At 42.2% G+C, this 13,150-nt stretch overlaps 1 protein-coding gene across 4 annotated transcripts in view; it reads left to right on the top strand.

The window, feature by feature from the left end:
• MAP3K20 (mitogen-activated protein kinase kinase kinase 20) overlaps positions 1-4,976 on the top strand; it is a 167,218-nt gene extending 162,242 nt beyond the window's left edge. For all 4 annotated transcript variants that reach the window (XM_081584644.1, XM_081584645.1, XM_081584641.1 and 1 more), the window contains one exon: positions 2,914-4,976. In XM_081584644.1, the coding sequence (XP_081440770.1) occupies positions 2,914-3,614 (701 nt within the window). In that variant the 3' untranslated portion in view covers positions 3,615-4,976. The remainder of the gene's footprint in view (positions 1-2,913) is intronic.
• Positions 4,977-13,150: the final 8,174 nt, after the last annotated feature.

The following is a 13,150-nucleotide window of genomic DNA, read 5'->3' as shown; positions in this document are numbered from 1 at the left end:
CATGAAATGCGTATGCTGGGTAGTGGTGATAATAATTACAGATGCTATAAGGAAGCCATTTAGACGTGACTTAGAGTAAGACAGGCTGCTTTGTTGATGAACTGGTCATTATTTGCTAGCTTCAGGGGGAAAGTTCTGACCTTCACCTTTGCAGACCCAGAAACTCTAATACAACCCAGACTCAGGCTAACAAACACCCGGGAGATGGATACATAAACCCCTGTGCAAATCATCTTTTGCCATGAGAAACATACCTTCCCAACAAACCAAAAACACATGTTTTCTGACCAATGCCTCTTTTTCCCAATAAGAAAATACCTTTGATGGAGAAGGAGATGGCAACCCACTCCAGTGTTCTTGCCTAGGAAATCCCATGAACAGAGGAGCCTGGTGGGCTATGGACCATGGGGTCGCAAAAGAGTCAGACTGGACTTAGCAACTAAACAACAACAATTAATCAGGGTTCAAATGTGGGTCCTTCTATGATCCAACCAACACAGCAGTTTAAATCCCTCACATGCTACATTGTAATAGAAATAAGCTCTTTAAAAAAACAGAAAAGAAAATATCCCTGAGAAGTCACAACAGAAGGTTCTTTGGTGGCATGGAAACAAATTGCCCCGATGGTGGCTGCTGCTGCTGCTGCTAACTCACTTCAGTCGTGTCCGACTCTGTGCGACCCCATAGACGGCAGCCCACCAGGCTCTGCCGTCCCTGGGAGTCTCCAGGCAAGAACACTGGAGTGGGTTGCCATTTCCTTCTCCAATACATGAAAGTGAAAAGTGAAAGTGAAGTCGCTCAGTCGTGTCCAACTCCCAGTGACCCCATGGACTGCAGCCTACCAGGCTTCTCCGTCCATGGGATTTTCCAGGCAAGAGTACTGGAGTGGGTTGCCATTGCCTTCTCCGGCCCTGATGGCTACTCTCACTGAGTTATGAGAGCCCAACTTCTGTGTCCTCCACAGTAAGGACTGGCTTACCAAGCACAGCAGGTGTTTTAAATGCCCACTGGCCAGGGGCCCCAGGATCCTGGGCAGTATTCTAAACCCAGCAACAAATTCTTTGACAGCATGCTAGATCTGCCTTGCTTTGTCAGCATGGTTGATTGGGTTATTTTTCTTTCTCATTCTTAAGTTCTTAAACCATGGGTTTTAACTATACTAAAATTTACCATCTTCCATCACAAGAAGTCCAGAGGTAGGCCGGGCTCCAGGTACAGTAAGATAAGGCACTCAACCATGTTAAGGATGAGAAATGAGCCTTGCCTGGTTTTTACTCTGCCATCCTTAACAGGTTGCCTTGGTCCTCAGCCTAACTCCTCTCACACTCACAGTCATCACATAAAGATATGGTAATGTCCACAGGAAATAAGAGGTCAATCCTTTCCCTGTTCTCATGCTTGGGAGGGAGAAAGACTTGCTTAGAGACCCCTTTGCAGACTACCTTTCCGGTCACTTTGGCCAGAGCTGAGCACCTTGTTCATTTTTAACCATGGCATCATATGTCTGGCTTGGACTAATCAAAGTCTGCCTTAGAGCTGGATGTGATTGAATTCCCCGGTGCACATGGCTCCGTGTAGGGGGTTGGACACTGAACAAAATTAGCGTTCTGTTGAAAGCTAAGGTTTCGGGGAGGTCCAAGTGAAGGGAAAGAAGCATGTGATGGTTGGCTGAAGCCTGTGAGCCTGAACACAGGATGCAAGCCTGTGTCTGGACGCATCCCTCACCTGAGAGGCGTGAGGCATTGGTTCTGGCAGAGGGAGTGGGCATGCTCTGTTCCTCTCCTGGAGCCACATTGACACAAGCAGGGCCAGAGTTGCTCAGGGAGGATACCAGGGAATTCGGGAATGTGGGCAGTACAGGCCCTAGGGAAGACAGAGAAGATCCAAGGTGGAAGGAACTTGCTTATTCACTGCTCGGGAATGTGGGCAGTGCAGGCCCTAGGGAAGACAGAGAAGATCCAAGGTGGAAGGAACTTGCTTATTCACTGAAATATAGTTTACTAAGTGGCTGTTAATTAAGCATTTTCTTTTACTGTAACTTCTTCCTATTTGCCACAAAGCTTCATTTTTCATGCAGAAAACATTTCTTATTCCTGAACCTTGGGAATCACTCCTCTGGAGATATAAACTGTCTTTCTTCCAATCTCTAGCTGTCTCAACCATTAGAACCCAATCTCTTTTATCTGCATTTAGGGTTCTTGAGGATTTAAAAGTGCTGGTTAGCAAAAAGCCTTTTGTTGACTAAACATACCCCTGCCATCCAAAGACACTTAAACAGTAATTTCTAGAAGTGACAACATGGCTAAGTTGGGAAGAGGATAGAATTTAAACATAGGAGTATTAGCTGAGTGACCATGGGTCTGGTGACTTCACCTCTCAAGCGTCAGTCTCCTCCATTAGAGAATGATATTATTAGTATTGACCTGAGAAGATGGCTCAGTGGTGAAGAATCTGCCTGCCAATGCAGGAGCCACAGGAGACGCAAGTTCGATCCCTGGGTGGGGAAGATCCCTTGGAGGAGGAAATGGCAACCCGCTTCCAGTATTCTTGCCTGGAGAATCCTATGGACTGGGGAGTTTGGCAGGCCACAGTCCATGGGGTCACAAAGAGTCAGACACGATTGAGTGACTGAGCACAGTTTCTAGAAGATGTCGTGGAGGTTAAGTGATATACTGTAAGAAAAGCCTTTGGAACAGTGCCAGCATATAGCATACATTTGGTAAGTATAAATGCCCTTATTTTTTTTTAATGAATATTTATAATAAAGGAAATGTTCTGATACCTAGCCTAGAATTATGAATGGTAACGCTTAGAGCTTCCCAAAGAGGTTTGAAATTTTGTGAAACGGGCTTATGAATTAGGCATGCAGCTTTACTGTGGCTTCAAAGATGTCCATTTCCATTTCTTCTATAGGCGCTGATTGCCAGTGGCTGGATACTCTGAGGATGCGGCAGATTGCATCCAACACTTCCCTACAGCGCTCCCAGAGCAACCCCATCCTGGGGTCCCAATTCTTCCCCTATTTCAATGACCAGGACTCCTATGCAGCTGCGGTGAGGCGGACCCAGGTGCCCATTAAGTATCAACAGATTACACCTATAAACCAGTCCAGAAGCTCCTCTCCTACTCAGTACGGACTGACCAAAAACTTCTCTTCTCTGCATCTTAACTCCAGGGATAGTGGCTTTTCCAGTGTTAATACTGACAGCTCCTTAGAGAGGGGGCGATACTCTGGTAGAAGCAGGAACAGATACGATCGAGCTAGCCACTCACTCAATTCTTCTCCGAGAGGAAGACACAGTGGGAAAAGTCAGCATTCTACTCCTTCAAGAGAAAGATATTCTGGAAAATTCTACAGGGTTTCTCAGTCAGCACTCAATGCTCACCAGTCACCTGACTTTAAGAAAAGCCCAGATGCCTCCCATCAACCCAGGACCATCCCAGGGATGCCTTTGTGCGCTGACACGGACTCACGAGCCAGTGAGGAGGAGAACAAAGTCAGCGAAGGGGGATGGACAAAGGTGGAGTACCGCAAGAAACCCCACAGGCCCCCCTCTGCCAAGACCAGCAGAGAAAGACCCAGAGGAAACTTCCGAGGAAGGAGAAACTTTTGATGAATTGAACTAGTTGAGCTTTTCTTAGTATTTTTTTTTCAATGTAATGGATTTTGATAATGTGCTGCCTTCAGATAGAATTAACAAAAGACAATGTTTCCCTTCCAGGGGTTTAGAAAATACCTTCTAAGAGAGCCTATAGCCAAAACAAGGCCAAAATTGTGGATGTTGGTTGTCCATTGTAAGTAACTGGACTTAAAACATAACTATATGTACTTTATTCCCCTGAATTAACATCTTTAGAGAAGATGTATTACCCTAGCCACTGCTTTTCTGGTTAGCAGGGCCTGGACTAGGGTGAACTTAAATGCAGAAACTTAGCTTAAATAGGGCACTCATCTTGGGTGCAAAATTTAAGGGGGAATCGAAAAGCTCAATAATCAAGATTAATAATATTCTAGTGCAATATTTAAATAATATTCTAGTGCAATATTTAAATAAATGAAAATTAATGCAAAAAATCGTGATAAACAAAAAGATCGAGATTCTGGAGAAAGACCCGATCAGTATTACTGGTTTTTCCTTTTGTCTAAGGTTCCAGTATGGCTTGGCAAGACACTGTTACTGATCCTGTCTTTATTTAAATATCTTATATTGATATTTTGTTCATCATGTATTCTTTGCATTAATTTTCTCTTTCAAAAATATCGCATTAAAATATCATTTATTTTGATTACTCAGGTGGGGCTTTTTTAATGCTTCCTTAAATTTTGTGCCCAAGGCAAGTGCCTCACTTGCCTTACCCAATCTCCACACAGCCGGTTAGTATTTATTTTAGTAAGACATTTGGGTTTTTATCTTAGTCAGAGCTGAATTGACTTGGCTTGTCATTTTTAGGCAATAAAAAAGGTTATTGGACTTAATGTTGATCATAATGCCACATATCATTCCATGAGACTCATCAGAAACCAGAAATCTAAACTGCTTAGGAGATTTGTGGTTATTTCTTTCCCGAAGCTCCCAGGGACTGCAATCAAATATTATTTTCTACACTTTGCCAAAGGAGGAGCCAAGAGGGGCAAACAAAGGTCTGTAAAGTCCTCTTGGGATGTCAGAATTCTAAAGTCTAAAAGAAAACAGACACAGAACAGGATGATCACATCACAAGCTAAAAGTCAGAGAAATTTAAAATTACTCTCATCCTTGTTAGAGCAAGACAGTAAATACCATCCTTGTAGCAAGAAAGCTGTAAGCAGCTGGGGGTAAAGAGGTGAATGGTATGGGTGGGAGGAAGGTGACTACAGTTCAGGACAGGCATTGTGGGATCTGGCTTGGGAAATCCTTCATATTTTTACAAATCAAAAAAGCATGGTGGCAACAAACGTACTATATGTCAAATGAATAAATGTTACTTTCATTACATTCTGCGTTTCTGGTCAACATTCACTAGCTCTGAATATCAACTGTTCTTTGCCCTGCATAGAATTCTCAGTGCTCTGTAGAAATCTGATTCTGGGGAATTGCCACTGTTGGGAGTTGTTCTCTTTTAATAGAAACCAGTCATCAAGTACATGCATATATTCCCAGAGTAACTGCCCTGCTCTAATACGGTCCTTGGGGCCTGGGGTTGGTTTGGGCAGCATTAAAGAATCCCATGGATAGAGGAGCCTGGCAGGTTACAGTCCATTGGGTCGCAAGAGTTGGACACAACTTAGCAACTAAACCACCACCACCATAAAATCTAGGTTATAGGAAACAACTTTACTTGTGTGGAAAGTTGTGACCTAACCATCAATCCAACAACTCAGTTGTATAACTCTTATTGTTTAACACCTGCATTTACAAGCAAAAGTGATGGGAAATAGTGACATTAGGCACCGAGGTCCTCTTTTCCACTGTGGATGACCAACTTCTCCAAGGATTTAAGTTCCACTGCGATCCTTTCTCATGAAGCTTATATCAACCACATCTGTTTTCAATTATTTTTCCCTTTGTCCTTTGTTCATGTTTAATTTTTTTAAGAGGGCTAATACAAAGTATGCTATCTTCATAGCATGCTGCTTCCAAATAAGCAATAAAATATTTTCTTTATTAGGATTTTTGGATAAGTAGCTAAATGCAGTCTTAACTGGGTCACTCTGATGGAACATGGAATATGGATTTAATTATTAAACAGAAGGTTCATTCTGGGGAATTATTTAAGACTCTAGTTTTAAAAGGTGTTATGCCAATAATTGCTTGTTTCATGCTTTTTCCCTTCTTGCTTTCTTGGGCTATTCGTTGGAGAATCCAAACTGGTAGTAAAATGACTCAATGACCTCATTCCTAGTTAGTGCAGTAGCTAATCACAAAGAGGTTATTCCAACACTGTACAAAACTGACCACCTCAAAAGATCTCATGAAAAAAATCCCTCAATGCTCCTAGTCAAAACCAAAATAAGAACATCTGTGGTCTGCTTCTTGGTTGAAAGAAATTATTCTTATTATTAAGGAAATAATAAGGGTGGATGTTATTTTTTTCCTAATGATGCTTATTCATCAAAAATTGCTTGCCATGTTGCAAGATGAATGTAAGTGAAGAACAGAACAAGAATTAAGAGGATTTTTTTTTCCCCATCAAGTTAAATCAGTTGCAAGAGGCTGACATTAATAGCAACAACAATCAACAGCAAAAAAACAAAACAAAAAACAACAACAATGAAAAACCACCAGGGATATTTTAAGAGGAAAAAATCATAGTAGGAACAAATTAAGAAACTATATCTTGAGTTAGCCACCTGTAAGAGTGGGGGTGTGGCAGAGCTTCAGTAAGTTTCAGATCAAGTTTGAAACACCTGAATCTGTACTGGTTGCTACCAAAGAGGCAGGCATTACTCCAGGCATTGCCCAGGCAAAGCATGATGTTTTGCTCTCTGCATAGTCACTAGATAGCAATTCTACAGCACTGACCTGAATAATTGAATAATCCCACATATGTAAAGGAGAACTGGAGATTACTTACCAAAGATACATTAGAAATAAATATAACCTGGTCATTGTTTTCAACCAATTACTGAATATTGTTCATAAAAATTATAAAAATTAAACTGCAATGTTTAAAATATTCACAGTAAAATTTAAAACAGTAAAATCTGGGATAATTGGATGAAGACACAAAAGAAGACTCACAGTGGCAGAAGTGATAATGAGTAAAACTTGGTATGAGCAACAGAAAAAATGATATATAAAATCTTCATTGTAAAACTTACATTGAAAATAACTAATCCCATGGGGGGAAATCAGTACAATAAAAATTAATATAAAAATGGGAAATAATTTTATTATGTTGGATAGAATCCATGTGTGTGTTCTCAGTTGCTCAGTTGTGTCCACCTCTTTGTGACCCCATGGACTGTAGCCCACCTGGCTCCTTTGTCCATGGGATGTTCCAAGCAAGAATACTGGAGTGGGTTGCCATTTCCTTCTCAAGGGGGTCTTCCCAAACCAGGGATCAAACCTGAGTCTCTTGCATTGGTAGGTGGATTCTTCACCAGCAAAGCCTGTTAGATGGAATATCAGGGAATTGAATTGGCATAATGACATTCTTCCTTGACACAAACATTTCTCAGTAGTTATATATATCGTTCTGATCACATTTTATCCATAAATAAGTGTTTAAAAGTCCAAGGGTCAACACATCAAGATCAGAATGTCCAGTAGTTCAAAATGGAATAGCCTGCACACAGCTCAGAGCATTCTGACTCAATTGCAACTGTTTCAGTTGAGAAATACCAAATATTTCATGTCTCCCAAGTCTCTATAATTTATCATTTCACCTCAACACGTTGGTACAGACACGGCATGCTTCTGAAATGCCGGCTCAGCTACAAGATGCTGTGATTCGGTTGTGCCAACTTATCATGGAAACTGTAAATTAGAGACACTGTAGTGAGGAAGCTTATAAAATCTCTTGCCATCACTCTCGTTTGAGAAGCTACAGTTAAGCCAGGATGGCCTGGGGAAGTCAGAGCATAAGACCTGGACCCAGCTCTATTTGCTACTCCTGGAACTGGTATATGAGATTGTGGAGTTGGTAAAAAGCACTAGATCCGTGGTCAACCTTGTCAAGGCTTTAGGGTAACAGGCACCGGTGACTCTTCACTCGATTGCCCTTTCCTTTTGCCTCGCTGGCTGTTTAAGCAATGCATGAGCAAATTAAGAGAGTGAAAGAATGAAGTGGACTTGTGACCTTGTAGCTCATTCAAAACTAAAATAAAAGTTTACCCTCCATAATCTGTTCTCTTTACTCAACTGTCCCAAAGAAACTGCTTCCCTACCACCTAGGTGAGTCTCACTCAGCCCTCACGTTTCAGCTGTCATCCTGGAAGGCCTCTGTCCACAGTTTCAGTCACTTTGCCCATTCTGAACTCCTCTTGGGGGCATCTTATCACTTAGTCCCTTGCACCATTGCTAAGCCTTGTGTTCCACTCCCCTGAAGGTGCTCTAGGAGGACAGTACAGTGATGCCCAAGAACTTGGCAACGGAGAAATACAACTAACCACCAAGAATTCATCAATGGAATGGCCACAAACACCTCAATACCTCCCAGGCCTGAAAAGCATGCATATATATCAGACCAGAGACATGAAACGATGAGTCTTCTAGAGGTGGTGGAAGGGTTAGGAGGTGGGTTTGGGGACAGACAGAGGTGGTCAGCCTTAGAAGCCCAGAATAAGGCAGTCCACAAAGGAAAAGGTTAACCATACTATCCACACCAGGCCTTCACACAGCATAATGTGCCCAATCACTCCTAGAGACCAGTAAGCATCACAACATTGTCCAGCAGAGCCTTTCCCAGACTGATGTGAGAGTCTACTTGGTTAGGGAAATATAAACCTTTTGTGGAGATGGTCATTCGATCAGGCTCCTGCTTACCTTTTCTGCATCACTGTCTGCCTTTCCCCACAGCAATCAAACTGAAATGCTGCGATATTCTCCCTTGTCTTCAAAACTCCCTCCATCCTGCTTCCTCTGCACTGTCTGGCCAAGTCAGCCTTTAGCTCTCTGCTAAGACCTTGCTTCCTCCAGGAAGTCCTCCCTGATCCCCAGGCCTAGGTCAGGCTCATCCTCATATGTTCACACAGGACCTTGTGGTTAATCAGATGTATCTCCCTTTGATAAAATCATCCCAAAATCTGCTCCTCTGTACTCCTTCATAGATCATTAGTGTTATTTCCAACACACAGTTGGTACTCAATCTGTTAACTCAATCTGTTAATCTGCCATACATTAATTGGCAAATATATTGATCAGACTAATAAACCATCAAATCATCTAAATTCTTGTTCTAATCTCATGCTCATTAAGTGACCTTAACAGGATTCTCCAATTCACTTTAGAGTTACATTTCTAGTATTGAAAAAAAATTACCATTCTGATTTTATACATCAGTCTCTCATGAGTTTTGCCAATGTGAATTGGACCCCGAGAACAACTCTGAGACACTGATTAGGTTTGGGGGCTTATTGAGATTCCTTGGTGATCCAGTGGTTAGGACTCAGCAGTTTCACTGCTGTGGCCCAGATTCAGTCCCAGATTGGGGAACTAAGATCCTGCAAGCAGCATGGTGCTGCCAAAAAACAAAAAGGGAGGTGGGGGACCTTATCAGTGACAGAAGATTCTGGGTGTGCCAAGGCCCCCAAGGAAAGGCCAGCCTGTTTTTCCCAAGAAGTAACCCCTTGTATTATAGTGAACTATGCTCATTTTTTATTTTGAGTTTTTGTACCTAGTATAGCACAACTAACACCAGATCTCAAGAAATGCTTGTCACAGGAATAGAAAAAGAATAAAAATATTGTGTATGTTCAAGAAATTCACACAGAGACATTGTCCTTTTAGACATTGATAGAATCTCATTATATAGCTTTTCTTTCCAGAGACCCAAAGTGTGTTGTTGTATTTTTGTTTTGTTTTGCCTGTGCTTCGAGCCTTGTAGGATCTCAGTTCCCCAACCAGGGATTGAACCCCAGGCCAGGGCAATAAAAGTGCCAAATCCTAACCACTAGACCACCAGGGAACTCATCCCAAAGTTCTTTTTTTTTTTTTTGACTATTAGTTGTTCCTGACCCCAGTGCTCTCTACTCTCTTGTTGTGCCTCCTTCTAAAAGTACATAAAGTTTTCCTGAAAGTCTGACCTGGCAGTTTTCCTTTCTTGTAGCCAGGGGCACCAGGGCACTCCTGATGCCTGATGGTGCCTGTTCTGGCTGAAACGGGATGGCTTAGCCTCGGTGCAGGGACAATTCAAGATTTGTCAGCTGGTTGTGGCTGATTATCAAGATGTCCAAACCAGCTCCTTTGCTATGTGTAAGCAATTTAATTTTGTGCCTAATTTTAATCTGCAGTGTACTGTATGTCTACATCTGCTGTGTTAAAGGATTCATTAGCATTTAAAGGGGGAGCTGATGGTATTGATCACTCTTATTAAAACCAAAAACAATCATGCAGCAGTAACTGATGAGCATTCTCTTCGACCGCTGAAGTCACAGCCAAAGTTTATGTACTCGAAACTCTGGCAGAAACAAAAAATGTGATAATAAAGCATAGAAATCAAAGTGGCATCTGTTATACGCATTTATGATTTGCCACTATCCCCCACCACCGCAGCTTTTCAGATTATGAGCTTCTTGAAGATGGGAAACTTCATTTTTTCCTGAATTTCTACCACCTGGCACAGTGTCTGGCAGTAAGTTCTTGATAAATTTTCTGATAAGTGAATAAGTTAAGGAATAAAGATGAGATGTATATAACCAGTGCATGTTACACAAATACTCTGTAAGAACAACTGTAATTTTCTTACAGATGTTCTAATAATTGTGTATTGCTATTTAACAAATTGGGCTTCCCAGGTAGCTCAACTGGTTAAAGAATCCACCTGCAATGCCAGACACCTGGGTTTGATCCCTGGGTCGGAAAGATCCCCTGGAGGAGTGCATGGGCAACCCACTCCAGTACCCTTGCCTGGAGAATCCCAAGGACAGAGGAGCCTGGCGTGCTGCAGTCCATGGGGTTGCAAAGAGTCAGATGTGACTAAGCACAGCACAGCACGTAAAATAAATCACCCCAATACTTAGTGGCTAAAAATAAGAATAAATATTTGTTATCTCACGTAATTCCTGTAGTTGAGGAATTTAGGAATAGCTTAGCTGACTGGTTCTGGTATGGGTTTCTGATGAAATGTCCATCAAGATGTTCACAGGAGCTGCGTTTATCTGAAGGCTTGACTGTGGCTGGAGGTTCTGCTTCCAAGACAGTTCTCCCACATGGAGCTGGTTGTTGGCATGGGACCTCAGTTGCTCTTCATGTGGACCTCTCTATATGCTTAGGTATCTTTATGACATGATGCTTGGATTCCCCCGCTGAGAGAGATGCAAGAGAGTATGGTGAAAGCCATAGTGTCTTTTCTGAAGTCACACCCAAGACTTCCCTGGTGGTCCAGTGGCTAAGACTCCACACTCCCAATGCAGTGGGTCCACGTTCAATCCCTAGTCAGGGAGCTAGATCCTACATGCCACAACTAAAGATCCTGCATGCCGCAACTAAAGATCCTGCATGCCACAACTAAAGATCCTGCATGCCGCAACTAAGACCCAGCACAGCCAAATAAGTAAATAAATATTAAAAAATAAAAATGAAAGAGAAGTCTGGCACATCCCATAACATACTGTTGTTTACACAGGTCAGCCCTATTCCATATGGGAGGGATGACACAAGGGTGCGAATACCAGAAGGTGAGATCAGAGGGCTGCCTTGTAGGCTGGCTATCTCAGACCTCACTAAAATCTCTGTACCCCCCCCCCATTGTAAATGGAGGTCTCCTCATCTGAGCTTTGCCTTTTCTGCCTGCTTTATATTTTCTCACAATCTAAAATTTGAACCTGAGCAGACTTCAATGGAGTGTTAGAGCCGGAAGGCATCTTGAAGACCATCTCCCGAAGTTCAGTGTCCTCACTTTACAGATGAAAAACCCAAAGCTTGGAATTGAAGTGCCTGCTCTGTCACTTAGCCCATTATAGGCAAGGCAGCACACAGAGCCCCCCGCCGAGGCTCTTCCCTACCCTGTTCTCATGGAAGCTGTGCTTTGTGAAATGGTTCATCACGTGTGAAATTGGTGTTCGTGAGGTCCAGCGGCTGTAAAGTTAACACTTATTTTATTTTGGTGTAGTTGAACCTCTCTGGTCTCCATAGGGACAGGGAGGGTCATTGTGGTTTAGTAGGTGTGACTAAATGCTGCTAAAAACAAAACATTCAGGCAATTACATTTTCTCTTTCTTTCATCAGTCCTCTGTTGATTTCCTCTCGATTTTGTGGTAGTTTAGAGAGAGTATTTGTTTTATGGAATAAGTATGTCTAATAAAGTTGCAGAGTACATTTGAATGCTTAGTTCAGTCAGGCAAATGTTTGCTGGGGTCCTTGTCTGTTAGGGGCCCTGCGTTCTCTCTCATTTTCACTGGCAATTCAGAAACAAGTCTCAAAGGCAGGGGGCATTATTTCCCTATTGACTAAATTTAAAACTTGGAAAGAAGAGCTAGAAACATAAAGTAGAAAAAGAGGAAAAATTCTTTTGTGAGACAGGAATAATTCTTTTCCTTCTCCTTTGTCAGTTCTTTTGGCTCCTACTGCATACCACACTTTCCTCTGACTGTATGCGTTTCATCCTTGCCTGGGGAACCCATGACTCTGAAGTTGAATTTCTCAGGACTCAGCCTACGCAATTATTTATCTTTGTCTAAAAAGAGTCTAAAAATTACTAGTTCCTCCATTTGATGTAACACACTCAACAGTGACCATTACTTAAATTCTAGCCATTATTGTAAATCACTGTCTTATTTTATCAAAGAATCAAAATGAGCTTACTGAAAATGAGAGAGCCAATGCTAGATGGTCAATTTTCAGAAATCCCCTACTTCTTACCCACACAGATGAAGTTCCAAGGAGACTCAAAGGATAACAACACCACCTGCTTGTTTTGCTGAGTTTTAACTATAAGAAACAGTCCCATGCTAGCCGATTCAAACACAAATTTGTTGTAATGTAATATAAAATATGTCACGGAAGAAGTAATTTTGATTAGAGTTAATTATGGAGAGATCATGATGTCCCAAGCCCAGTTGTAAGCCCTTCCCACTTCCTACGAGGTTGATTCTATTATTATGTCCATTTTACAGTTGAGAAAACTGGGACATAGAAGTTAGTTATTTGATCAAGGTAATTGAAGAAGTGGCACTGTAACAGGGTAGGACCCCACAAAGACTGATGCGGAAGAGGGAGTGGCTCTAAGGGCCTGGGTGGGCTTGCTGGTTCCTTGCCTCACACTCCACCATCAGCTGCCCCCATACAGTTGCTGCTGTCCTAGTCACCAGCATCTGATGTCTGATGTTCTTCCACATTTCAGACTGGGCTCCCAGCTGCTGTGCTGCTTCATGAACTTTAGCTGCAAATGCTACCTGGAATTGTTATTTATTTATTTATCTTTATTTTGGAAGGGGGTCTGTCCTGGGTCTTCTTTGTGGTGCACGAGATTTCTCTATATGTGGCGTGTGAAGAGCTTCTCTAATTGT

This window comes from Giraffa tippelskirchi, chromosome 3 (assembly GCF_054371585.1).
Source record: "Giraffa tippelskirchi isolate mGirTip1 chromosome 3, T2T-mGirTip1v1.2.pri, whole genome shotgun sequence".
Taxonomy (NCBI): domain Eukaryota; kingdom Metazoa; phylum Chordata; class Mammalia; order Artiodactyla; family Giraffidae; genus Giraffa; species Giraffa tippelskirchi.
Note: the sequence above shows the minus strand (reverse complement) of the source record. Positions and strands in the feature narration are given on the sequence as shown.